This window comes from Schistocerca nitens, chromosome 2 (assembly GCF_023898315.1).
Source record: "Schistocerca nitens isolate TAMUIC-IGC-003100 chromosome 2, iqSchNite1.1, whole genome shotgun sequence".
Classification (NCBI taxonomy): Eukaryota; Metazoa; Arthropoda; class Insecta; order Orthoptera; family Acrididae; genus Schistocerca; species Schistocerca nitens.
The window spans coordinates 832,041,269-832,066,497 of NC_064615.1; the positions used below are offsets into that span (position 1 = coordinate 832,041,269).

Genomic DNA, 25,229 nt, shown 5'->3' on the forward strand with positions numbered 1-25,229 from the left:
AATCTGTTGGAGGGTTGTAGCACCTTCGTTCTCCTATTCTGTTACCTGACGCTGGGGCATAGCAGTGTAATAATGTCAGGGAGAAATTATCTTAGCGGTGTACTGCACCAGAAAAATGGTTCAAATGGCTCTGAGCACTATGGGACTTTACTTCTGAGGTCATCAGTCCCCTAGAACTAAGAACTATTTAAACCTAACTAACCTAAGGACATCACACACATCCTTGCCCGAGGTTTGGATTCGAACCTGCGACCGTAGCGGTCGCGCAGCTCAAGACTGTAGCGCCTAGAACCGCTTGGCCACTCCGGCCAGCGTACTGCACCAGAAGCTGTTTCACTAACTCACAGCCACAGCCTACCGTAGCAACACTGCAACTCGGCCTCCGCAGCAGTAGCGACGAGGCCTTTGAAAACCTGTTGACAAGGGTTTACAAGAAATACCACATGCCTCCACAAACCTACCATCAAACTGTCGGACCCCTGATACCCAGAATCAGAGCAAGCTAATAAGAAGGTGGTCATAATGTTTTGGCTCACCTGCGTACAAGGTAAATATTCTGTCTGAAACAGTACTATAACTGAAACTTTTGGGGATCACATGGATGCAGCTAGTAAACGTTGAAGGAGAAACAGAAGTAAATAGTAAATTCTTTTCCAAAGTTGAAACTTATCCACTGACAAAAGACTGTGAACGTTCATCACTGCAGAGCATTAAATTGAAAGTCAACAGTCACTTTGATCCAGACAAGAAGTGTTCGAACCTTGCGGCAACGGAGAAAATTTTCGCATTCCGGGAACGCGTCAATTATTCAGTTTTTGCTCACCAAAAGGTTGCTCCCGGCGCCACAGTTTCCGTATGGGCAACGAAGGTCGGCCAATATAAATTAGCTTAGGGTCATCCTCGCTGAAGTTAAGATCCCTTCTGTTTTCTCAGCGGGTACCCTGACATTCCGTATACACACTCGCCGCGCGGCCCTAACTTCCTCGTTCACGCCGCACCACCAGCACAAGGAAAAAAGCCCAACTCCATGTAGCGCCTCGTCCTAGCTCTCATACAGCGACCAACGTTTCAAAACCGCTCGCACTGCCCCCTTTCAGCAGACCAGAGAAATTCCCTGTAATTATCGATCCGCAAAGATAATCGAGCATTAATAGATCGAGGTAGGAACTCGCACAGCTCGTTAATGTCAGTGGTCGCCTGAAGCTCGATCGTTGCACTCCAGGTGCGGGATCTGATTCTGCCGCCGACGTACCAGGACCAGGAGGGACACTACGCGTCTGACCTGGCGCTCGTGGTGCTGGCCGCGCCCGCCAACTTGTCGGTGGCCGTGCAGCCCGTCTGCATAGACTGGGAGCTGCGCCACATGGACCGGCAACTCGCCCCGGGCAGCATCGGACAGGTAAACAACAGTGGTCACGAACTGTATGGTTTTAAGTACAACTGGAGTAACTCAATCCACTGAAAGTTTCTTCTTCAAGAAGAGACATTCTGGAAAGAAATTCTTTTCAAATTGCATTGAATACTTTAACTACTCGGTATTATTTAGCAGATGAACGTTTCTAAGCTCACCGGGCAACAAATTAGTCACCCCTAGAGATATCCTTTCAAGCATCATTTAATACCATTTATTTCCGCTCCTGGACTCGATAACCGTCTGAATTCCGTTAGTTGTGCGGGGACTTCGCATCCTGGTTAGGCCAATGGCTGAAAATTTGGTCATACATTTCCGCCAAATTGTGGGGATTCTGATGTTGGCGTTTTAGCCCCCCTGTTCTGACACGTCCCACCGATTTTCTATGGGGTTCAGTTGAGGTGCTTTTTTAGGCCAATCGAGACGTAACAGTTGTTTTGCAAATAAAACCGCCATTTCTTGCTGCACTGTAATTTATTTATCCCAGACGCGTTTAGTCTTTTTTTCACTCTAAAGCATCTTCAGTGGGCTCTAAAACGATACAGTTTTGTTTTGGTATGCGTTACTTTTCGATTATCAAACAGTTCACGTCGCCTTTTTTTATGTAAATAAGTAATTATTTAAATAACCCGTTACCAGCGATGAGGAAGTCGTAGAATACTCTTAGCAGTGCCAGTTGTGTTGACAGTTCGAGCGGCGCGGTCTATTGCCCGACGAATTTGTAGCAGTTTTGAAGCGACTGCCGTAAAGTGTTTCCTTCAGTTTAGAAATCGAGTTGAACTCGCGAGGGCTGAAGTCAGGTGAGTGCAGTGGGTGGTATAGCACTTAGCAGCTCCGTCAGTCAAACAAATCAGTAACAGCTTGCACTGCACGTGCTTGAGCATTGTCCTGCAAAATGATGGTCAGGTCCTGCAGAAAGTGTCATCACTTCTGTCTTTAAGCTGGTAGTAGGTTGTGTTCCAAAAACGAACAGCATAGAGACAGAAGTGATTACACTTTCTACAGGACCTGACCATCATTTTAAGGACAATGCTCAAGCACCTACAGTGCTCGATTTTTAAACTGAAGGAAACACTTCACGGCAGTCGCTTCAGAGCTGCTACAAATTCGTCGGGCAATAGACCGCGCCGCTCGAATTGTCAACAGAGCTGGCACTGCTAAGAGTATTCTACTACTTCCTCATCGCTGGCAATGGGTTATACACAATGCTGGCGACTACTATGAAGGTCAGTAAAACTTTGAAACACGCATCTATTTTGTACGAGCTGTAAATAAATAGTTGTGACTATTAAAGTTCCAACCCTCGTATAATACTCCTCAAACAAATGTAGCACGGTTCTGGCTCCTAGACACGGACAGTTGAACTGCTGAAAGACGACATCAAGCATGAAGGGGTGCAGGTAGTTCGCAGCTGTCAGTGCATCTTCGATTACTACCATAGGTCCTAAGCAAACGCAGGAGAATGCCTCCCATACCATAATAACTACCACGTGCCTGCGTCAGTGGCGCACTGCAAGCTTCGAGCCGCCTCTGTGACGGTGTTTGTGGAGGCGAGCAAAGGCCTAGTGTAGGAAAAATGATTCACCTGAGGAGCCGACACGTTTCCATTGATCGACGGTCGAATTCCGATGGTCCCATGCCCACTGCAATCGTAGTTTGTAATGGCGTTGGGTCAAGATTTGGACACATAGGGATCGTCTACTGTGGAGCTCCATGTTCAACAATGTACCGTGAACGGTGTACTCTGAAGCATTTGTGCGTGCACCAGCATTGTGCTCTTTCGGCAGAGATGCCGCACATCACCATCTATCGTACTTTACAGAGCGGACAAGCCTCCGAAACCCACGTTCTGTGAATAGTCCAACCATTTAGCGTCTAATGGTACTTTCACTGTCCTTTCACTTCTTGTTGTAGATGCTCACGACAGTAGCGCGTGAACATTCGCCCGCCTTCGCCCTCTCGAGATACTCGTTCACAGGCTCTGCGTAATAATAATCTTTCCTTTGTCGAAGTCGCTTATCTCAACAGACTTCCCCATTTGCAGCCCATATCATCGCTATGGTGATCCCCTGTCCACGTCTGCTCCGCTTACATATGTTTCTTACCGCGTCACGTGTCCTCAACACCACCAGGCGGCATTCAACGTCGCGGTGGGCACTGGTCATAATATTTTGGCTTATCAGTGTATGTGTGGTACTATGCTATAATTTTGCAGGTACATCAAGTAGTGTGCATGTGGGGTGAATAGAGTTAGTAGTAAAGCAGTAATAAATTAAAACGTCATACCTGTGAGACTCGGCTCTGTTTCGGAAGTGTTGAAGTCCCACACTAACTTGTTTTAAGCGATGATTTATTGAGAAAAAGCCGGAATTCCAACGCAGGGATCCAGAAATTGCAATGAGAATTAGGTGCTTTGTATTAAAAATGGAAGCAGCTACAAATATATGCTGGGATACTGTAGGAGTTTCAGAAATGAAAAGTAACACTTTTCTTTTATAACCTGGGAACATAGATCAGGTCACTTCTTTAAAAGTCATTACTATGGAAGAAGATACGAATTTTTAATCAGTCGACGGTTGATGACAAAGGTTTATGCATGGAATCGATCATCTGAGAAATAAAGATTCTGAGTGTGCAGTTGCAGACGCGAAGAGACGAGAGTATAGCGAATATGAAATTCAACAATTCACTAAGTTGCGAAGTTATGCACTTCGTCGTCATCATCTTGGACAGTTTCCAGCCTCTGGCCGGGTCTGTATGGAACATGGACCTCTCCATCGTCTTCTGTCTTGCCACCATCTCTCCGTCTTCACCTTGGTCCAGTCTTCTCATTTCTTCTGGACGCATTCCTCTACTCCTTTCAGCCATCTGTCTCTCAGTCTTCCTCTTGAGCTCTTTCCTTCCAGTTTCATCTCGTGTATCCTCCTGGGTATCCCCTTCTCCTCCATTCTCTTAACGTCTCCATACTATCTCAGTCTTGATTTCTCTATCTCCTCCTGTAATGTTTCCACCTTCAATAACTCTCCGATCCTCTCATTTCTTAACGTGTCTACCTTTGTCACTCCAATACTGTTTCTCAAGAATTTCATCTCACTAGCTTGTACTTTGATTTTCTCTGTTCCTTTCATAACCCAGGTTTCTGATGCATATGTCAGGATTGGCACATAGTATGACCGGTATACTGATTTGGGGTACATCCTTGCTCCATTTCAGGCTTCTGACACTTTTCCGAAATGCTTCTGCTTTTCTCTCCCGCTCGTTTATTTTTCTGTCGTTTCTTCCATCTTCTGTATCAGGCTTCCTAGGTACTTGAAACTCTCCACTCTCCTCAATCATTTCTCACCAATTGTTATTCCAGTTGTTCCTCCCTCCTTCTTTCTTGTTGTGATAATTATCTCACTCTTACTTATACTAAATTTCATCCCAAATTCTTGTACTGTTCGTTTCCATACACCCAACTGCTCTTTTACTTCCTCCTCCTTATTTCCCTAAATCATCAGATCATCTGCAAACACTATAGCTTTCATCTGCCTATCACCAATTACTTGTGCTACTGTACTCATTATATCATCCATCACTAAAATGCAGAGTAATGGTGAAAGTGCACGTCCCTGCCTCAAGCCAATCTTCTGTTCAGTCCAAGCTGATCTCTCTCCTCCCACTTTCACACAGCTCACACTTCCATGGTACATTTCCCGTATCCTCCAAATAATCTGTTTTGATGCTCCTCTGTTCTCCAGAGCTTTCCACACTTTGCTTCTACGTACATTATCATATGCTTTTTGAATGTCCAGGAAGGTCATTAGTAGATCTATTCCATATTCATAGTGCTGTTCCTGCAGCTGTCTTACTGCAAAAATTAGATCCACTGTGGACCTTCCTGTTCTGAAGTCTGTTGCTCTTCCCTCAATCTTCTTTCTAATTTTGCCCAAATTCGTGCTTCCAAAATTTTCTCAAAAATCTTTGCACAATGAGTCATCAATGTTATCCCTCGATAGTTCTTGCACTCTTTTCTATTCACCTTCTTAAAGATCGGGACTATTATTCCCTTCTTCCAGTCTTCTGGGATCATCTTCTGTCCCCACACAATTTTCATTACTCGATATAGCCTTTGTATCCTCACCTCTCTTGCTGCTCTCTCCATCTCTACACTTAGCTCATCCAGACCTGGTGACTGCTCTCCCTTCATCTTGCCCAATGTCTCTTCCACTTCTCCCCATGTAAGGTCTTTTTCTATTTGCTCTTCATCCTCTTTTTTTCTCCTTGGCTTGTTCTTCCTCATCCAGGTCCCATTCAGGTTCAGGAGATCTTCACATATTCTTGAGTTCCTCCTTATTCTCTACATCTTGTCCACTTTTGTTCACTATTCGAGCATAATCTGTCATACCGTTCTTCCTCTTACTTTTAATCATCCCATATAACACCTTTTTTGAACCTTCACTATCCTCCTCCATCATTCTGGTCCACTGTTCCATCCACTTTCTTCTTTCCTCCGCCACCACTCGTTTTGCTTCTTCCTTGCCTGACACTCTTCCCTTGTCTCTGCTGTTCTCTTCTGGAACCATACCCTAAAGGATCTATTCTTCTTTTGAACTTTATCATTTCTTTTATCATTCCACCAGGGTGTTTCTTTTCATCTCTTTTTGTTGCTTGTCCTCCCACATATTGCTTCCGCCACACATACTAATGTTTCCTTGAATCCACCTCATTCCTCTTTTTTTGGTACATCCTTTGCGATGCTTTCCTTTACTACTTGTAGGTACTGTAGCCTGCTTTCTCCTCCTTCAACTTCCATACCCTTATATGTCTTTCCTGGTTTTCTGTCCCTGTATCATCCTTAGTCCCTCTCAGGTTAATTACCAGCAAACGGTGGTCGTTATCCAAGGCCTCTGATGGTAATACCTTAAAGTCAATGATGCTCCTATTCATCTCACTATCATATAGAAAGTAGTCAGCTATCGACTTTCTCTTTAAGTCTTGACTGTACAGGTTATGCACTTACAATGTAAATTTATACCACAAATGTATCTCAGAATAGGAAAAAAGGAAGAAAAGAAAAATGCACTACTAATTCAAAGCTAGTAATTTTACTCACATTTTGGTCATTAACTTACTGTGGAAAATAGCAGGCAAAAGTTGTCTCTGAAACTCTCACTGAAGAGTGCTTTTCAGTGCTATGGTGAGGCATTAGTTGGCAACATAATTAAGTACGAGAAAATTCGGAAGTGCGTGCATGTGTTTTACTTAAAACTATTCTAGAAAGATACTTCTTGTATTTATCTTACAGCATCATGAGAAAAATTAAGATTAAAATAAAAAATAAAGAAATGTAAAGAAAACGGATAGGCGGTGCTTTACGAAAAACTTTTACATTGCTGTGAACAATGATGTGGCACAGTAATTATTTTCCTTTTTGAGTATTTCTTTTCGTATGCAGAGGATGAGTCGAAGCCAATATACAATCCTTTTGTAATTCTTCTTTTTAATATATGGTTACTATACTATTATGGAAACAACTACCGCTGTGTTGGGATCAGGCTTCCAAAATTTTAGAATTCTGGAGTCCTTTCCAGTAGCTTTGTCGATTTTCGGAATTAGAATATTGAGTTTGCTCATTTTGAAACCTTAATTTACTAGTTCTCATTGGATTAGTTGGTGTTTCACAGTGTAGAAGTTTCTTAAATTATTCGATAGAATTTCGCAGTTTTCCTCACTCAGTGTTCCGAGGGCTTCATCTTACTTTCGAAAACGAAGGATTATGGTGATGATGAGGAGGGGGGGGGGTGGTATTGGGTGGTGTGGAGGGGTGTCCTGTCGCCCTTGAATCCTCTTTTTAAAAGGGGACTTATTTCTCTGGAAATTTTGATCCACCTTGTCCAGCATTCCTTCTCCGTATTTCCACTTATCACTGCGGAATTTTAGTGACTGCGGTATTATTATTAATGATATGTTTTTCTAGTGAAGTATACATACAAAACACTACCTTGTAGAATCTAGAAAAAGGCTACGTTTCAGGCAGCTGGGTGGGGTATGAACGAGTACGACGATTTCGCTGACACGCTGCACGTCGTCGACATGCCAGTCATCGACGACAGACGCTGCATCGAGGAACAAGAGCGAGACTTCAGAAAGTACGTGCGTTATACCACGTTCTGCGCCGGTTACCGTAATGGTGAGTTCATGATTGTGACAAATAATGCTGTTCCCGCATTACTCTGTGCTTGTAGCTAGAAAGAATTTCTTTCCTTGAGTAAGTGCTGTGTCTAAATTAGTAAAGAGAATATGTTGTTCCTTGCCACCACCACAAGTCAGCTAGAGCAATTCGGGAAACGCCATAGTGATCACTTGACAATGGCAGCTTTGTATCTTTAATGTCTGTTGTTGTTTTCTCCAGTCACATGTAACATAATTTTTTACGACATTTCTTTTTCTCTGACTTTCATCCGACTTGAGACTATGTAAGGGGGGCACCAGTGCAATTTTTTAGTGTAGGTTGCCTACATTCAGGAGCAAGGATACATTCAGAGGCAAACCTATTGTTCTCTTTTAATCGACAGGTCTTTAACCTATTGTTCTGCTAAGAGGATTATGACCCCCTGGGGATAATCCATCCTTTTGACTGACAGATCCTTTACCTATTGTTAGATTAAGTGGTTTTCTAAGAATTTAACCATATAATTCCAAGAAGAGATGTTTGAGTGGTCAACAAAATCCCTGCCCACACTGTTACGAGTCCTCCTCGATATGTCTCTTTCCACAAAGTTTGGGTCCCAAAATAGTGTTTCACGCTCTCTCCAGATGCGAATCCATCGAGAATCACTGTCCTGGCCAAATCGAGACGCATCTATGTAAAGAACATTGGCTCAATGTTCGACCATCCAGGTGGCATGTTGATGGCTCCACTCTAGATGTTCGCTTCTTTGAAGATGCGTCAGAGGTACACATACAGTGGATCCCTGACAATAAAGGCTACTCTGCCAAGGCCTTCTATACACCGTTTCTTTCTATACAACACGTCCAGTTATTGCTGCAACGTCAGATGCTAGTTGTCGTACAGTACTAAGGCGGTACAGCCAAATAACGGTCCTCTCTTTCTGATGTTACATGCGATCGGCCCTGGCCTGGTCTTCAGGATATAGTTTCGGTCTCTGTAAGCTGTCGCCACATCCGAAAAACAACAGAACGATTCACATTAAGCCATTGGACCACGTCAGTTTCCGACTATCCTGCTTCCATTCTTTCCATGGCCCTTCGTCGCAGAGAGCCTTGTAGGCGTCTTGTCTGTGCCATACTGCAGCGTATGTGGCTGTGTACACAGTGACTGTGGATCTGGGCCTACCCGGCACACACTATCCCGTTTGATAGGTGCCCTGACGTCATCGTTGACACGATTGTCCGTTGACCGAAATGTCATCTTCCATGCAGGAAACTATTGTACAGACAACTGTTTGTATAAACATATCATGAATTAGACACAGAACGGGGAAATAGTGGTTTGTTGCTTTAAATATGGATGCAGCGACAACAACAACATCAACAACAACAACTACTACTACTACTGCTACAGATTGGATCATGGTTTAACTGTGGGTAAGGGTCTCTCTCCCGGCCAGTGCAGAAGGGCTGCTCTGTAGTCAGCAGACTGGCGCGCCTCACGATCGCTAGTTGGTGTGCTCGATAGGATTTTTTTCACCAGGTACGTTTAGTGGAAACATTGTGATGGAGGAGGCTGTTTGTGATCACAAACGTTGGTGCCTACAAGACCTAGGATATATTTAGCACCATGATATATTTGTGGTGAAAATTTCATTACTTGATTTGCATAATGTTTGTGTGTCTTAGTTAAACGTTGAAAATATACTTTTATTACGAAGAAGCATCATCGTAAGGTGTAGGTGAGTGTTGTAAGCGATCTGTTTGATTCCTGTAAATTGCTAAGCAATTAATTTGATAGGGTAGTGCAAATGGCTTATTCCACTCTCCCTTTGCTTCCAGTATTAGCCAATAGGAACACTGTGTTCTGAGGAGAGATGAAAATCTCCATGTGCATGTTCTGTGTCGTTGGTTCACGCAGACAAACAGGGAGTGACCTATTGAGAAAGACAGAGACAGGAAGTGTGTCTGAAATTTTCTGATCAAACAGAATGCCATCACTTGATGCTGTGTTTGAGGGGTAGGGGAGGGGTGTGATATTAAAGGAGGCTGATATGTGGTCCGTGGTCGGTGGTTTTTAGTAATTTGATCTGTAAAATTGGATTTTGGGCAGTTAAGACCTTCGTGGTGGTACCCTGACGATAGACACTCGCAGAAAGACCTCGAACAGTGGCCACTATACCACACTTCATTCAATTTGCGATCTGTAGACCTCTTTTGCAGGGTGTAACAGTCAGTGCAGTATGTATGTATCTTTGCTGCTGGAATTCTCGTAATTTGTAAATCTGCAGAAAGTGGCGGTTGGTTTCGAAATGTGTCATGAACTTTTAGATGTATAATTGTTCTGATTTTCCTGTCTGTGCTTCTAAAGGTGAGGAAAGTAAAAATAAGAGCCTTAACATCCCTGACTCTGGCAGCTAATATAAACGAAGTCCACTCAGTGTTTCCATGCGCAATCAGAATAAAAAAGCGCTGAAATTGTCTAAATATTCCATATTGCTTTGTTACCCACAAATTGTTTCAATGAACAGTATTCCATACTCTTTAGTCAATTTTCTGACAAATTCTTTAACTATGTAAATAAACTATATTCCAAACACTGCCTTGTAACCCATAAATTATTTAAATAAACAATATTACACATATTTTCCAAATTGTTTAAACAATATTTCATACACTGCAATCGATTTCCTACGAAATGGCCGACCAGATGAGTCTTTTTCCCTCCAATTTCCTGGTGGGAGTGGGGGCTGGGAGGTTTCCTAGAGGAAGTGTGTTAATTAATTGATATATTTAATTAATTAGTCGATAAAATTGATATTAAGTGTCTTGTATCAGTGATGGGGGTTGCCAAAGAGATGGGGGAGGGGGAGGGGTATGGGGAGGAGGGGAGTTGGGGGTATCTTGGAAGACCACATAACTGAACAATAGGTAAAGGACATGTCAATCAAAAGGATGGATTATCCCCAGGGGGTCATAGTCGTCTTAGCAGACTGATGGGTTAAGGACCTGTCAATCAAAAGACAACAAAAGGTTTGCACCTGAATTTGTGCTTGCCCCTGAATGTACAAAACCCACACTAGCAAGTTTCACTGGTGCCCCTCCTTGTTCCACTACTAATATTTGCCTGCTAATTTTACAGATGTTTATGAGGTGCAGTTGTGACACAAGATGGGCTGCTCTTTTCAACGTGTTACAGATATCCCGTTTTGTTTAAAAACTATTAATATTTTTCGCAACTTTTAGTATTAGTCACGTCAGTGATTTCTTAGCATACTGAGATGATGCATTGTAGAATGATTAATCTTTCACTCGCTGTTCGTAACGAAGACACACTTTATTACATCTTTTTTATGGCACTGTGGTGCAACATGTGATATGGTCGAAGTGAAGAGAATAGCCGATCTGCTTTTCAAACCAAATGTTTCTTCCCTTCATAGACATTGAGTATGGTTTTGACAAAATGCACAGTTAAAGAAGTCGTTTTCCATACATGAAGTGTAAGTATTTTGATTGATGCGTGATGTGCAATATACAAGTCAGTAACGTGTCAGTAACGTGAGACACTTACCATGTGAAGCTAGTAGTACTAATTCAGGAGGTGATAATGTTTCCCTATCTCACCCTTCCACTATAAAGATGTTCTGGCTCTAGACAACAGAAGCTTAAAACAGCCATACTAGCATGTAACTCTTCAGATACTTGAATATTTGAGTACAGATTCCGAAAGATTAAAATAATTTTACACAATATGCAGGAAGTCTTCTGATTTATTTTGTATTGAAATCCCGAAAGTACAATAAACGGCGATTTGAATAAAATCTGCCTCATAGGCACTCCATGCGTGTGAAACACGCTGTTTCCCCATCACTGTAAAGCCATGTAGACGACCAAACTGACAACTATGTATCTTTTTAAGTCATCAGTCCTCTGACATATCCCATAGAGCCCACCATAACGTACTCTCCTGTACCAGTGTCCTTAGGATATGAATTGCCATGGAGGTATGTTAATGTGAGAATTACTTGTGATTAATTTCTGCATCTGGTTGACAGCACATAGTTGGTTTTTGATTTGGGGGAGGGGACAGAACAGTGAGGTCATCGGTCCCATCGGATTACGGAAGAAAACCGACCGTGCCCTTTCAAAGGAACCATCCCCCTGGCACAGAACCATCCTTAATATACACTGCTGCAATCTGTGCACAGGGGTCTGCCTAAACGTATAACAATAACATGTGGCCCCAGTAGTGTGGCCTAAGTTGGAAAATTCGTAACAAAACAATAAACGACAAAAATCAAGAAAGCGACTTAAACTGTCAAGTGGATAAGATATACACTGATGAAATAAAACCACAACAACAAATAATTAACGTAGAGTAATGAAATTTCGGGAATAGATTTGTCTAGGTAACATATGTAACCGATTAATATTGAGAGATCACAGATTAATATAAGTGCAAGATAACCCATTGAAAATGTGAAATGCTGATACTTTAATAACTGGTGTAACCGCCAGAATGTTGAATGCAAGCTTACAAACGTGTATGCATTGTATTTTACAGGTGCCAGGTGTGAGTTTATGGGATGGAGTTCCATGCATGTTGCACTTGGTTAGTGAATACAAGGATAGTTAAAGCTGGTTCAGATGACGCTGGAGTTGTCGTCTGATGATGTTCCACACGTCCTCTATTGGAGACAGATCTGGTGATCGAACAGACCAAGACAACATGTCGACACTCTGCAGAGCACGGTGGGTTACAGCAGTGGTATGTGGGCGAGCGTTATCCTGTTGGAAAACACTCCCTGGAATGCTGCTCATGAAAGCCAGTACAACATGTCGAATCACCAGACTGACGTTCAAATCTGCAGTAAGTTTGCGTGAGATAATCAAGAGAGTGCTCCTACTGTCGTACGATGTTTCATCCCAGACTGTAAGTCCAGGTGTAGGTCCGGAGTGTGTATCATGCAGACAAGGTGGTTGCATTTCCTCAACTGGCCTCCTTACGACAAACACACAGCCATTACTGGACGGAGGCAGATCCAACTTTCACCATAAAACGCAACAGAACTCAACTGTGCCCTTCACTGAGCTCTTACTTAACACCACGGAAATCGCAAATGGCGGTGGTTTGTGGTCAATGGAATGCACGCTACAGGGCATTTGGCTCGGAGCAGTCCTTGAAGTAACCGATTTGTAACAGTCTGTTGTGTCACTGTGATTCCAACTGCTGCTCAAATTGCTGCTGCAGATGCTGTACGATGCGCCAGAGCTGTATGCCGACCATGATTGTGTTCCCTCTCGGTAATGCCACATGGCCGTGCAGAATCCAGTCATGTTACGACCTTACACTCTCGTTACCACAGCCGGCAGCATTCATGTACAGTGGTTACATTCCTGCCAAGTCTGTCTGCAATACCGCAGAAGGAACATCCAGCTTCTTGTAGCCCTATTACATAACCTTGTTGAAATTCACTGGGGTGTTAATAATGACGCCCTTGGTGCCCTAAGACATTCATGACTAACATCAGCTCACCATTTCCAGTCTCAAAGGAAGCTAACGCTCACTACCGTTACATCGTATATTTACAGCAAACCTAATTTGCATCCCCCTAGTGGCGCTACCAGCGCCATTCTCATGCGACCGGCGCAAAATTCGAATAGACGCCGTCTTTCAGATGTAGGAAGACTCCTTCCAACTTTCGTTTATGTCACACAACTCCTTCTCAGTGTTGCGATTTTTGTTTCTGTCATTGTAATTTCTTCTAAAGTGAGAGAGGTTATTCATTATGACGATGTATTTATTGCAAAGCAGTGTTTATGAAGTATGGTATTCAACCACAATTTTAAAGAGCTGACATGCTATTAAAACACCTATAAATCACAATCACATCAGTACTGATGATCAGTTGGCAAGTTCGATGGAATTGCTGGAATTCACTACACGCCGCCTCCGCCTTTCAGTATTAACATTACCGCTATCTGGCTGATTGTATCTTAAGCGACAGCGATTGTGAACCACCAAACTGTAAGAGTGTGGTACCCACATTAATTGAACAATTCCTGCTGTAGGTCGAAAGAACGACACGGAGGGTGTAAAGCACCTTCGAAAATTCCTAACGTGCTGGAGCTGCGAAGATACTCACCACAGGCAGCTGCCCATCGTACATAAATCCCGTGGCCGGTGCTGAAAATCTGCAAGTCCACGACCAGTGCGCCCATCACATATTAGAGCGTTGGACTCCGCACCGATTGCTGCCCTTGCGGAACTGCTTCAATCTCCACTCTGCGCCGTTGCCAGACCAACTCTCTCTAAATATCTCCCAAAACCTCATCGTCCTAAAAATGATCCATGTGGACAACATCAGAAAATTCTATCAATTGCACACGACAAGATTTCACCACGCCAACGGCGTAGTCAAATATCAGCGTACAATATTCCTGCATGAGACGGACAAAAATCACTACACCAACAGAGTGGCTTGTTACAAAAAATTACTGACAATTCAGGGACGTCACCGTTTGATTCCAATCATGATGCTTGTGCGCATAGAAAGCTGTTGGGCGTGGGACGACACATTGTTGGGCACCTGCAGTGCACGGCTATTTCAGACTCTGTGGAGGAAACGTTTTACAGTCCTAAAAGATACGACTCTCTGTGAAAAGGTCTTCTGAAAGCTGGCACGAAAAATACCTACCGATTCTGAAAAAGTTTCTCGCCTGACAGGGAACAATTTACAGGCCGCCAGCCTGTCATGCATTAAAGCCTGAAAGCTGTAGTAAGAAAGGCCCTTCTGATAGGGAACAAACAATAGTGTGTTAATGGCAACACTGGCCGTCGCTGGGCGACTGCCTGGCAGACGGGCCTTCCACAATCCACCTCTGCGACTGACCCTCACACGGTCCTTGGCATCGTACCTGCAGCAGGGTGCTTTCGTCTCCCGAGAGCCATTGCCCATTAAGGGGCTGGAAATCTGTTTAATAACACATTTTGGCGTGCTGAGTTAAGTGGGTAAATCCAATTTGCCAAACAAATTTTTTCATACTTTTGGATTTTTGACTTTGAAAACATCATTTTTTCAAACACATACATGGAGTTGTTGGTTATCACGGATTGTATTAACAAAAACAGTTTGAGCCAAAAATGTTTAAAATTGACGGAGGAGTAGCTTTTTTTCGTTTCTGCCAATTCGATTTTTTTTAAGAAATTGAAGTATTGTGACCTTTTTAACACTATATAAAAACGAAAGTTGTAGAGAAATTATAAAAATGTAAATCGGCCGCCGCCGCGACCGAACCCAGTTCCTCCTGGGCAGCCATAGCGCCGGCACGTTCACAGGAGCTCAGTCCGTCAGTTCACCTGATGATTGCATGTTTGATCGCAGAAATATTGTGCCCGTTGGACACTGTAGACCGGCAGTACACCCGTGGATATTTTGATTATAAAAATATTGACTTTATAATACGTGAAAAGATTTTATCTTAAAATAGAATTATTACAGTATACAGTGTTCTGCCCAGTATGAGGGAAAAATATATAAGACGACTCGATACGTTTGAAAATTGTTATCTTTATTTTCAGTTTGTACAGAACATCACATGAGCACCGTATATATGTGAGTAATATGCAGTTACATCAAAACAATCTGGCATCATAGGTTACACCATCATGTTCAAATATAGCTTCTTCTCCTTGGTGATCGGCAAAATCAATTTTTCGACTAACTTCTTTGAATTTTTTCGAATATTTCACTTCAACCTGCTGCAATGTTCCCTTGTCCTTTTTTGCTGATGCTTGTGCTGTTCGATTAGTATATTTGAGTCCTAATTTTGTGATTACTTCTAAAATAACTCTGTGAGAGCCAACATTATGTTCACAAACACTGATACAAGTCGCTACTTTTACTCTCATTGCAGAAATATAGGTCTCTTTGGGACACCTATTTCATATAATACTGTCCGCAGCTCGTGGTCGTGCGGTAGCGTTCTCGCTTCCCGCGCCCGGGTTTCCGGGTTCGATTCCCGGCGGGGTCAGGGATTTTCTCTGCCTCGTGATGACTGGGTGTTGTGTGCTGTCCTTAGGTTAGTTAGGTTTAAGTAGTTCTAAGTTCTAGGGGACTGATGACCATAGATGTTAAGTCCCATATCCCATAGTGCTCAGAGCCATTTTCCATATAATACTGTGTAAATTCTCATTAACATTTTGAGTTAGACACCAAATTAGTAGCGAATCATCAGTTAAGCGAGTATAAAGAGACAATATTTTATCTAAACTAAGTTCATTTATTGGTGTTTTTATATTAGAAGCATTAGATCCAGATTCAGTTTCTTTTGCCAATGCTGGTTGGTAAAAACACCATGATGACTCTTCTTTTGGGCAGTGCCAATGCTAAGGAGTTTTGCCAGTTGAAGTGCAATGATACATTGATGCATACGTTGCATCTTTCACATTCTGTGAGTAATAAATTAGTTGACACTATTGCAGCTGTAAAGTGTCAATCATATCGAAAAGTATGTTTATAAGTACCTTTATATCACCTTTATACCCATATATATTGCTTTTTTGTAATACCAGCATGCTTTTCCTATCGTAGTGTCCTTCAGCTATCCATGACACTTTCACCAAACGTATCGAGTCGTCTTTTATTTATTTTTACTTCGCACTGGGCCAAACATTGTATAATGTCGCAGTATTTCTATTTTACGCTAAAGTTTTTGTTTGTAAAGTTGGTGTGCAACTTACTTCCGTAGTTTCTGCCTCTTGCTGAAAGATTCTCCAAGCTACTGCTTCTTCCTTCTTTCTTAGCAGAAGCTGGTGTAGAAAGAGTTCGCTTCACATCTATACTTGGCCGTTTTTGCCTTTCTGCACTTTTTCTTACGTTGCGTTTGCATTATTTACTCTTCAATTCACTTCTAGAATTCGAACTGATGTTATGTGTGTTCTCACTCGGCACAGTACTACAGTGTTTATGTCTGTTCGTTTGTGTTCGGGTATGTTGTCAGCATTACCAACCTGTGAAACTATATAACACATCTTTTCTTTTAATATACGTAATTCACGCACACGCATACGTGTGTGTGTGTATGATCTGTCTCTCTCTTTCTCTCTCTCTGTCACACACACACACACACACACACACACTAGCGGCGGGGCACACGCACGCGCAACGTCAGACCTGCTTCTTTTATGCCTTTACCATTCCCAAAACCAGTCTAATTGTCAACTAATCGATCCTCAATTTTTTCCATTCTTCTATTATTATCATCAGCAATTTGGATGCATGGCGATAATTCCTGCACTTAACTGCCCTTGGTGTAATTGCAATATTGTGGATGACATTTTCCCAAAGTCTGATGATGTGTCTACAATCTTTTAGCTTCTACCCACCTACTTGTATTGTCATTTGGTTGCCGTTTCCCCCAGTGACATTAGAAATCGTGAAGCGATATTATCTATGCCTTCTCCTTATTTGATCACAACTCTTCCAAATCACTGTCAGACTCTGACCGGACCTCATGTGTCTACCAAATGAACATCCATTTCTTCTATCACGTCAGCAGATAGTTACTACTGCTCGCAGAGTCCTTTTATGTATCGTTTCGTCTGTTTGTTCTCTCCTCTACATTTAACAGCACGCTCAATGTTAACACCTTTGCTTTTAATTTCACCTTCGTTGCAATACATTAGAACCACACCAGTGCAATGTCGTTGAAGAATCGGTTATGTGATTTCTCTTTGAGGCTAAGGGGAGTTACAGATGAAAGGCTATGAAAGGTCGTTATATCTACGAGATATGCAAGCACGGATTACTGAAACACTTCTTATGTATTGATGAAGTTAAATCTTGTTGGGTTTTCTTATTGCACCATTACTTCCAGTTTCTTTGTATACTACGTTTCTGCCGTCTTGCTGAGAAACCCATCGGTCAAACAGTCGCAGTAGTAAGGTGAAGTCTGAATTTCACCATTTCACTCTCCAAGATTCCAATATAAGAAATCGTCTGTCAAGTAGAACCCTCGTTAACTCTTCTCTCCAGAGTAATAGCTGAGGGAGTAAGACAAGAAGTTACATGTGTGCTACGTCGCTCTCTCCCTACCAAATCAAATATTACCATAACTAAAAGGAAAGCAGGGAACCAGAGCTGCTGATATGGTAAAAGCTCTCGTCATCGTGGAAACTGACACTTAGTCACAAAATATCTGAACTATTGGCAGACACTGTGTACTGCAAGCTAAAGGCCGACCCTGCTTCGAAGATTTAGAGACAGACTTGTTAACTGTTAAGGAACTCAGAGTTACTATATGAATGATAATATCCGAAACCTCATTCCACAGATATCTCTACTACAGAAAATTTAAGGCCTACCCAGTACCCACAAGGCAAAATGTTCGCTGCATCCCACTTTAAAGAGTCAACTCGCCGACTTCCTGTGGGGGCAACATTCGTATAAGAAATTACGACACTTAATTGTATAGACCGACTCGTTTGTGAAGGATTCAGCACATTTTGAGGAAATGCTCCAAATGATAACTATTTCTTCAGCAGATTTATTGCTGAGTTTTGCATAAAATCATTATTTACAAATGTTCAATGGCTCTGAACACTATGGGACTTAACATCTGAGGTAATCAGTCCCCTAGAACTTAGAAATACTAAAACCTAACTAAACTAAGGACATCAGACACAACCATGCCCGAGGCAGGATTCCAACCTGCGACGGTAGCGGTCGCGCGGTTCCAGACTGAAGCGCCTAGAACCGGCCACAACGGCCGGCTACAAATGTTCCTACACAAAGAGTTCGACCTACTTGAGATATCACCAAACATAGCGTAGTTGTGAAAAATTACTTAGATAGCAACGAGACGCAGGAAACGAGGGTAAAAAAATTGTACCTGTATCTGTGGGAAAATATGCACCAGTTTGCTAAGACATTGATGCACACATTGCCAGCAGAAAAGCCAGCATTAGTTGATCACAGTAAGAGGTGCCAGGATCTTGGAAAACAGCAAGCATCAAATTAACTTTAAAAGAAAAGCATATTTTAATTCAACCGACGACAGACAGTGTGCCAGAAAATTTGTGATGATAATGGACTCTATCTATATCTGTTGTTGTTGTTGTCTTCAGTTCAAAGAGTGGTTTGATGCCACTCGCCATGCTACTCTATCGTACTACTTCATCTCCAAATAACTACTGGAACCTACATCGATTTGAACCTACGATGGTTACCCAGGAAGTAATGCACCGTATTTTTTTTCTCGGCCGAAAACAATGCTACGAATGCGAAACGTTATTTGTGTATTATTTGAAGCCTCCTGAGTGAGAGCGCCAAGTTTCAGTCACTTCCAACAGATAGCGTAGCTGCAGGACTTTCAAAATGTCGTCTGTAGTGATGTACGTTACAAGCAACGTGCCGTCATTTAATTTCTCACCGCAGAGAAAGAAACTGTGGGGAATGTTCACAAAAGCTCCTGCAAAGTCTATGGACCATCTGCTGTGGACAGAAGTACAGTTAGTCGCTGGACACGGAGGGTGTGGTCATCAGAAGGCGGTTCGGCGGAGCTCCACGATTTGCAGCAGTCGGGGAGACCATCCACGGCTGTCACACCTGACATGTTGCAGCAAGCTGGTGTTGTCATTCGCCATTAAAGGATGCCATTCGTGGAAGACATTTTGAGGACGATGAGGTGGATATTCACACAGTGAAGCACTGACTCCGCCACCAGGACAAGAATTGGTACCGACAAGGCATACACGCCCTTGCTTTCGCATTATAGGAAGGCAATAGAACGGGAAGGGGATGACGTGGAAAAATAGGGTGTGTAGGTAAGATACCATTCTTTCGTGTGTGTAATTCTCATTATGATCAATAAAGAATTGTTGAAGAAACAAATGCGGTGCATTACTTTCTGGGCAATCCTCGTACTAACTGCATTCATCCCTTGGTCTCCCTCTGCAATTTTTACCCCCATACTTCCTTAGATTACCAAACTGACGAATCCTTGATGCCTCAGGATGTGTCCTGTCAACTGAGTCCTTCTTTTAGTCAAGTTGTGCCATAAATTTCTTTTCTTCCCAGTTCTGTGCAGTTACTCCTCATTTCTTGCACAATCTACCCATGTAATCTTCAGAATTTTCCTGTAGCATCACTTTAAAAATGCTTTCCTTGCAGTAGCTAGTCTGCATTTGATATCAACTCTGCTAAACAGATCCATTTTATTGTGTCAGTTTTATCTTTACTGTGAATTTCATAGAATTCCATGGTTTGTCTATTTAATCTTGTTGGTTAGATTTTTTTAATATGTCTAATGAATCTTAGCTTACGTTTTTCGATATTCAAATAAATGTTCTATACATATCAATTTCCTTATTAGCTATTAGTCCGTATGTTACTTCTTCAGTATAATTTGGACGTAAAATTTTCATAATTACTTTCCTTTCTCTCTTTTGGATTTCTTCGAAGTCTCCATTTCTGGTTAAATTGGGCGTTTCAGCCACATAAAGACACTTTGGTGTAGCAGTGTGTCAGCTTTTTGTATTTTTCCGTTTTTGTTATTAAAATCCTAGATATCTGTGAGTGTTAGAAATGGAGGTTAGGGCACACGAAGAAAAATACAGGGGAAGAGGGGGATGAAAACGAAAATGAAATAAGTGGTTAGAAGTATTTCTCGTCAAGTCAAATGATAACTGAGCTAAATATTTAATGTAGAGATATTAATCTGTTACCAAATCAACTCTGATTCTCCGGATCAATTCTTCCTTCGCTTATCTTCCAACATCTTACCACAAATGACACTGTCTCCAATTGTACTGGAAATGCAGGACTTGAGTGGGGCCTAGTCGTGTTCTGTAGCTTCAACGTAGAAAATAGAGATCCCATTACACTTCATTAACCTGATATCTTCAATAAATGTCGTTTTTCCACGTCGCGAGTTCGTTGTTCTTGATGTGAGGCTGTAACGTAACTTGTGAGAGGGCTAAGTCTCTTGATTCTACTAAATGATCTGGTAAGTTGCAAATTAGAAATGCCAACAGCTTTTTTATTGACAAAACTCGAAGCAGATAAAGCTATAATTTACTATTAAGGACTTTTGCGTATTTTTGGTTTCAGTTCACTGATGTAAGAAGAGGGATGGTAATCTTTACTTCACACCTCACTGAATTAGAACTTGTATGCTTTGTCAATGCAAACCGAGAGAGATGATAAAAAATTTTGAGCACAAACCTATTTTCTGCCACACCTTTGCCACACGATCCAGGGTTGCAGTTGCAGATAAGACTTGTTGTCTAATATGTCTAGAGTAGCTATGATTGTCGTGTAGTTAATGAAATGAACTACATACCAGGCATACAAATGGTGTCATGTTCCCGGGAACATTCACCGGTCAGGTTGCAAAATGACATTCAAATTGATGATGGAACTGCTCGTTCTTGTAATTAAAGCCATTTTCTTCCTTGTCAATAACCTAACTGTATTTTGATCTGACCAAATGAAACTATGTGCGAGGGTATTCTGTAACTGACACTTTCTGCTGAGAGGATTTGGCGTTAGGGTGATGTGGAACTTCACCCTAGAGGAACTATCTCATAGGTTACATTCAACCAAGTGGAACTGACATGTGATAAGAATTTTTGTTGGACATTTCCCCAGGATCTGCCGCAGTCTGTCGATGGATAACTCCTGTAATGTGGTTTTACTGGACGATGCTCAAATGTTTGTTGGTATAAAAAACTTCGAAATGATAAGAGGATTCCTTCACCATGTAAATTTCTGCAATGAAATACGACTGCGCTTAATGGTGGGGTTTCTGTGTCAGGCAAGAATTTTGGCGGTGGCACATCGACCGAACCACAAGACCACGAGTTGTTGACGCATATCAACTGATTTACTGTGAAGAGTGATGGTGGCGACACTAAAATAGCACGTGGAGTTGCTAAAATTATAAAATAGCGTTAAGCTGACAAAGAAAAGAAAATTAATTTGTAGTTTGATGCAACACAAATTTTATCATATTTGTACAAGCAATAACGTCACTCACGCCTCTGCTCTTACCCACGAGAGCGCTCGCATACCATGATCAAATTCAGCCTCACTAGAAGCCTCCAACATTCTACAAGTCTTTAAGCATCTCAGAAGCTATAACAGACGCGTGACGCTCGATGGCTAAAATGCGACTGGCTTGTGACTAATATTAGTATGGAAGTCTGGATTAAACACGTTGAGGATTGTACGAGCACTGTATTCATTACGTTGAAACGTATCATGTAGAACATTCTCACAAACACGATAAAGTTCAAAAGTCAAAGAGTAAAGAGCTTTTTCAAAGAGTAATTATGACTCCATATTTCGCATTATGTTCTTCATATCAGTAAATATCTTGTTCTACACACTTTCTAAAGTAGCCTATGCTATTCCTCAGCGTTCAAGCCATCTCCATTCCAAGTGTCATCAAAACCTGGTCAACGATTTAGTCGTGAAGCGTTACAGACAGAGCTACTTTCACGTTTATGGTATTAGTATGGATATGAATACGTATTAATAAATGAATATAACAAAATTGACACACAGGCTCCCGTGTCACCAGCCAATCAGATTACCCTCCTCCTAAACTGGCGCAACTTCTCAGGGAACTGGTACTCACTGTACCATCTGTTGTATTCCTCTCACCCCATCTCTTACCTTATGCCTCATCTACTGTAATTTAAATTTGCTGTGTGGACACGGTAACACGCCCTCCCTCAAGTCTGAACACTGTACATAATTATATCCACACGTCTTGCGAGTGCACTTAAAAATGGATGACAACAGTCATATTGAAACTACGGGACAGGTGCAATTACCGGGCAGTAAACGGTCTTCTAACAAAGAAACTCTGGAGTGCAACGTCGCAAATTCAGCCTTTAGTAAGACTCAGTTGAAAATGTTGTGCTAACAATAGGGTATTTGACTGTTTGCTGGAAATCGTCTTAATTGGTTTATTATGTCATTATATGCTCTAAAATGCTTTTTTCCTCTTAATTTCAATATTCTTTTATAAAAATGGAAAGGAAATTCAAATAACTTGAAAGTCTGCTAAAACGCCCCATTCGTGTCATGTAACGCCGGTGACGTCACTGGCTAGCTAGCTCCTCCTACTGTCATAACGCAAACTCACAGTGATGTTTTGGAATTTACTTCTCCGAAAATGGGTTTCAAATCGTATGTAGTACCACACTGTACAAATATATCTATAAAAACACCTGAAAAGTTGTTTTCGAGTGTTGCAGAGAATGAGAAGATACGTAAAATGTGGTTGCCCTGTACCGGCATATTGCCACCACGTCGACGCACAAGTTCACTAACTTAATTAAAAATGGGTTGCATTGTGAATTTAAGATTAATTTATCTCCGAGATATGCTTTCCCACTGTTACATGTTAAATTCAACTCTTTGTGAAAGTTGTCGTTTTACCCAGCTTAACATAAATTATTCGGTAGTTTAGTTGTTAGGGCGGTAAGCCGTCGAGATTTATAAAATGATGTCCATAGATCACTGATTCGAATCAAACAGAAAAGAATAATTTATTTGTAAAACGACTCGACAGTCCTCTCATTTAAGAACCAAATCACAATCACAAAACTTCACCACACCGATCACAAACAGAATATTATAGTTTTCCTTGCTGTTTACACGCCCTTACATATGCAATTGCTGTTCAAACACGTGACTTTAAAAAAAAATTATTTTCTGGTTAATGTGACCACATACCTTTTACTTTATTAGAAATGTTATTTTTTAATCTTCTTATTGTCCATCTAGGATAATTATTGTTTAAACTTTTGAAGTTTCATCATCTTATATAACTTGACGTAAGTCTGCTTTAGACACTGACATCAGTTTACATGTTGTATTTTTTATATCTCTCTGCATACAAAACCTCGTCGTGTACACCTTTTTGTACTATGGGCGTATGGCGACATCTTCCCTACTAGTAATGCCTTCCAAAAAGTGAATTGTTTGTTCGCAATACAAATGCATGTATCCTCTGTAGTCCACTTCTCAAACCAAGATTAATGTGAAGCTATTATAATGCATCCCACCACCGCCGGCAGGTGTGGCCGAGCTGTTCTAGGCGCTGCAGTCTGGAACCGCGTGACCGCTACGGTCGCAGGTTCGAATCCTGCCTAGGGCATGGACGTGTGTGATGTCCTTAGGTTAGTTAGGTTTAAGTAGTTCTAAGTTCTAGGGGACTGATGACCTCAGATGTTAAGTCCCACAGTGCTCAGAGCCATCCCACCACCGAAACAACTGCTACAGTCAGTTGTTACTAATGCCACTTTCGTATTTCGTGTAGAACTTTTAAAAATATATGCCCCTTCCAGGGTACGAACATTTACCATCATCGCCAGTCTACTGTGCTTTCCGTTGCGCCATGGAATACCTATTGTTGGCGATACCTTGCTGAGTGTCTTCTATAAAGGAAATCAGCACTATGGTTTGTCAAGACTAATTTTGTTGTGTTGTAGCCCATGACTGACAGTCGCCAATCTAGTTATAATATACGGACACATCTACAAAAGCTCCATAATTCCTTAGTTTCGAGCGAATTTAATGATCTTGCAGGCTTCGGGGAAAATAATGTCTGTTGTTGCACATATCGCCGCTCTAAATGGGCAGAGAATAAACGCATCAACTTTCGCAGTGTTTAGACTAAAAAATTCCTTTCTGTTGTCACTTAAAAGTTGTAATTGTGTTTTCCATTACTAAATAGCTAGACTGTTTGCAGAAAAAGTAGGTAAAACCCTCGTAACTTTGGCTAACACTGCTATAACAGATGCAAGCTTCATCTTACTCCTAGTCTGTGACGTCACCAGAGCTTCAGTCAATAACACAGCGTTTTCGATCACGTGACCAAATCTTCATACTTAATAATTTTTAAGCTTTGCTTACATAAAAATAACAGATATTTTGTGAGAATATTGACCATAAATACTATTTTAATGTAATGATCAAACAGAATAAGAACAATCTGAACGTTAATTTTAATAGCCTCTTATGACAGAAAAATATTAAAAATATTAGTTGCTAATGGGTCACCACATGCTTCAGGAGGGCAACAGAAAATAAATGTCCGGGGGGTGCAGAAATCAATCTTCTATGGGATGCATGTATGACACTTCACTAAACAAACCATTAACTTGCACCATGAACAGCGAATGAAAAATGGCGCGCCACAGTGATCACAAAGGTTTGTACCATCAAGATTGAAGGCTAGCTCCTTCAGAGTTATAAACCATGCAGAACTTCAGCTGGGAGCCACTCGTAAAGAATGCGTAAAGAATCATATTGGTATAACAGGGTGACGAGAACTGATGGAACATGAGGGCATGCAATCCAACGCGGAACAGTCTGTTGTGGAGCTTCCCATGAAACTGACTGTCTCTTAAGGCAATAATGTTTTATAGGCACGGAAAAAAATCCAGAGACTGAATTTGTCCAGTCGTTTCAGGTGGTATGTATTACAATGTCACACACTTTTCAGGAGGGATAGTTCGCTGTAAAGGAGTATGATTTTTATACGCAGACCAGTAATACAGCAAAAGCAACTTATTTTGAGGAGCCATTGGCCAAAAGCAGTGATCATACCATAGTAGTAGTTCTCGTACGCCCGTTTTTCCATTCTT

At 41.7% G+C, this 25,229-nt stretch overlaps 1 protein-coding gene across 1 annotated transcript in view; it reads left to right on the forward strand.

Annotated features, from left to right (window-relative positions):
* The window catches only part of LOC126235365 (limulus clotting factor C-like), a 57,943-nt gene that overhangs the window by 10,648 nt on the left and 22,066 nt on the right, over positions 1–25,229 (forward strand). The window contains exons 3-4 of the mRNA XM_049944088.1: positions 1,223–1,399; positions 7,427–7,583. Coding sequence (XP_049800045.1) covers positions 1,223–1,399; positions 7,427–7,583 — 334 coding nt within the window. The remainder of the gene's footprint in view (positions 1–1,222; positions 1,400–7,426; positions 7,584–25,229) is intronic.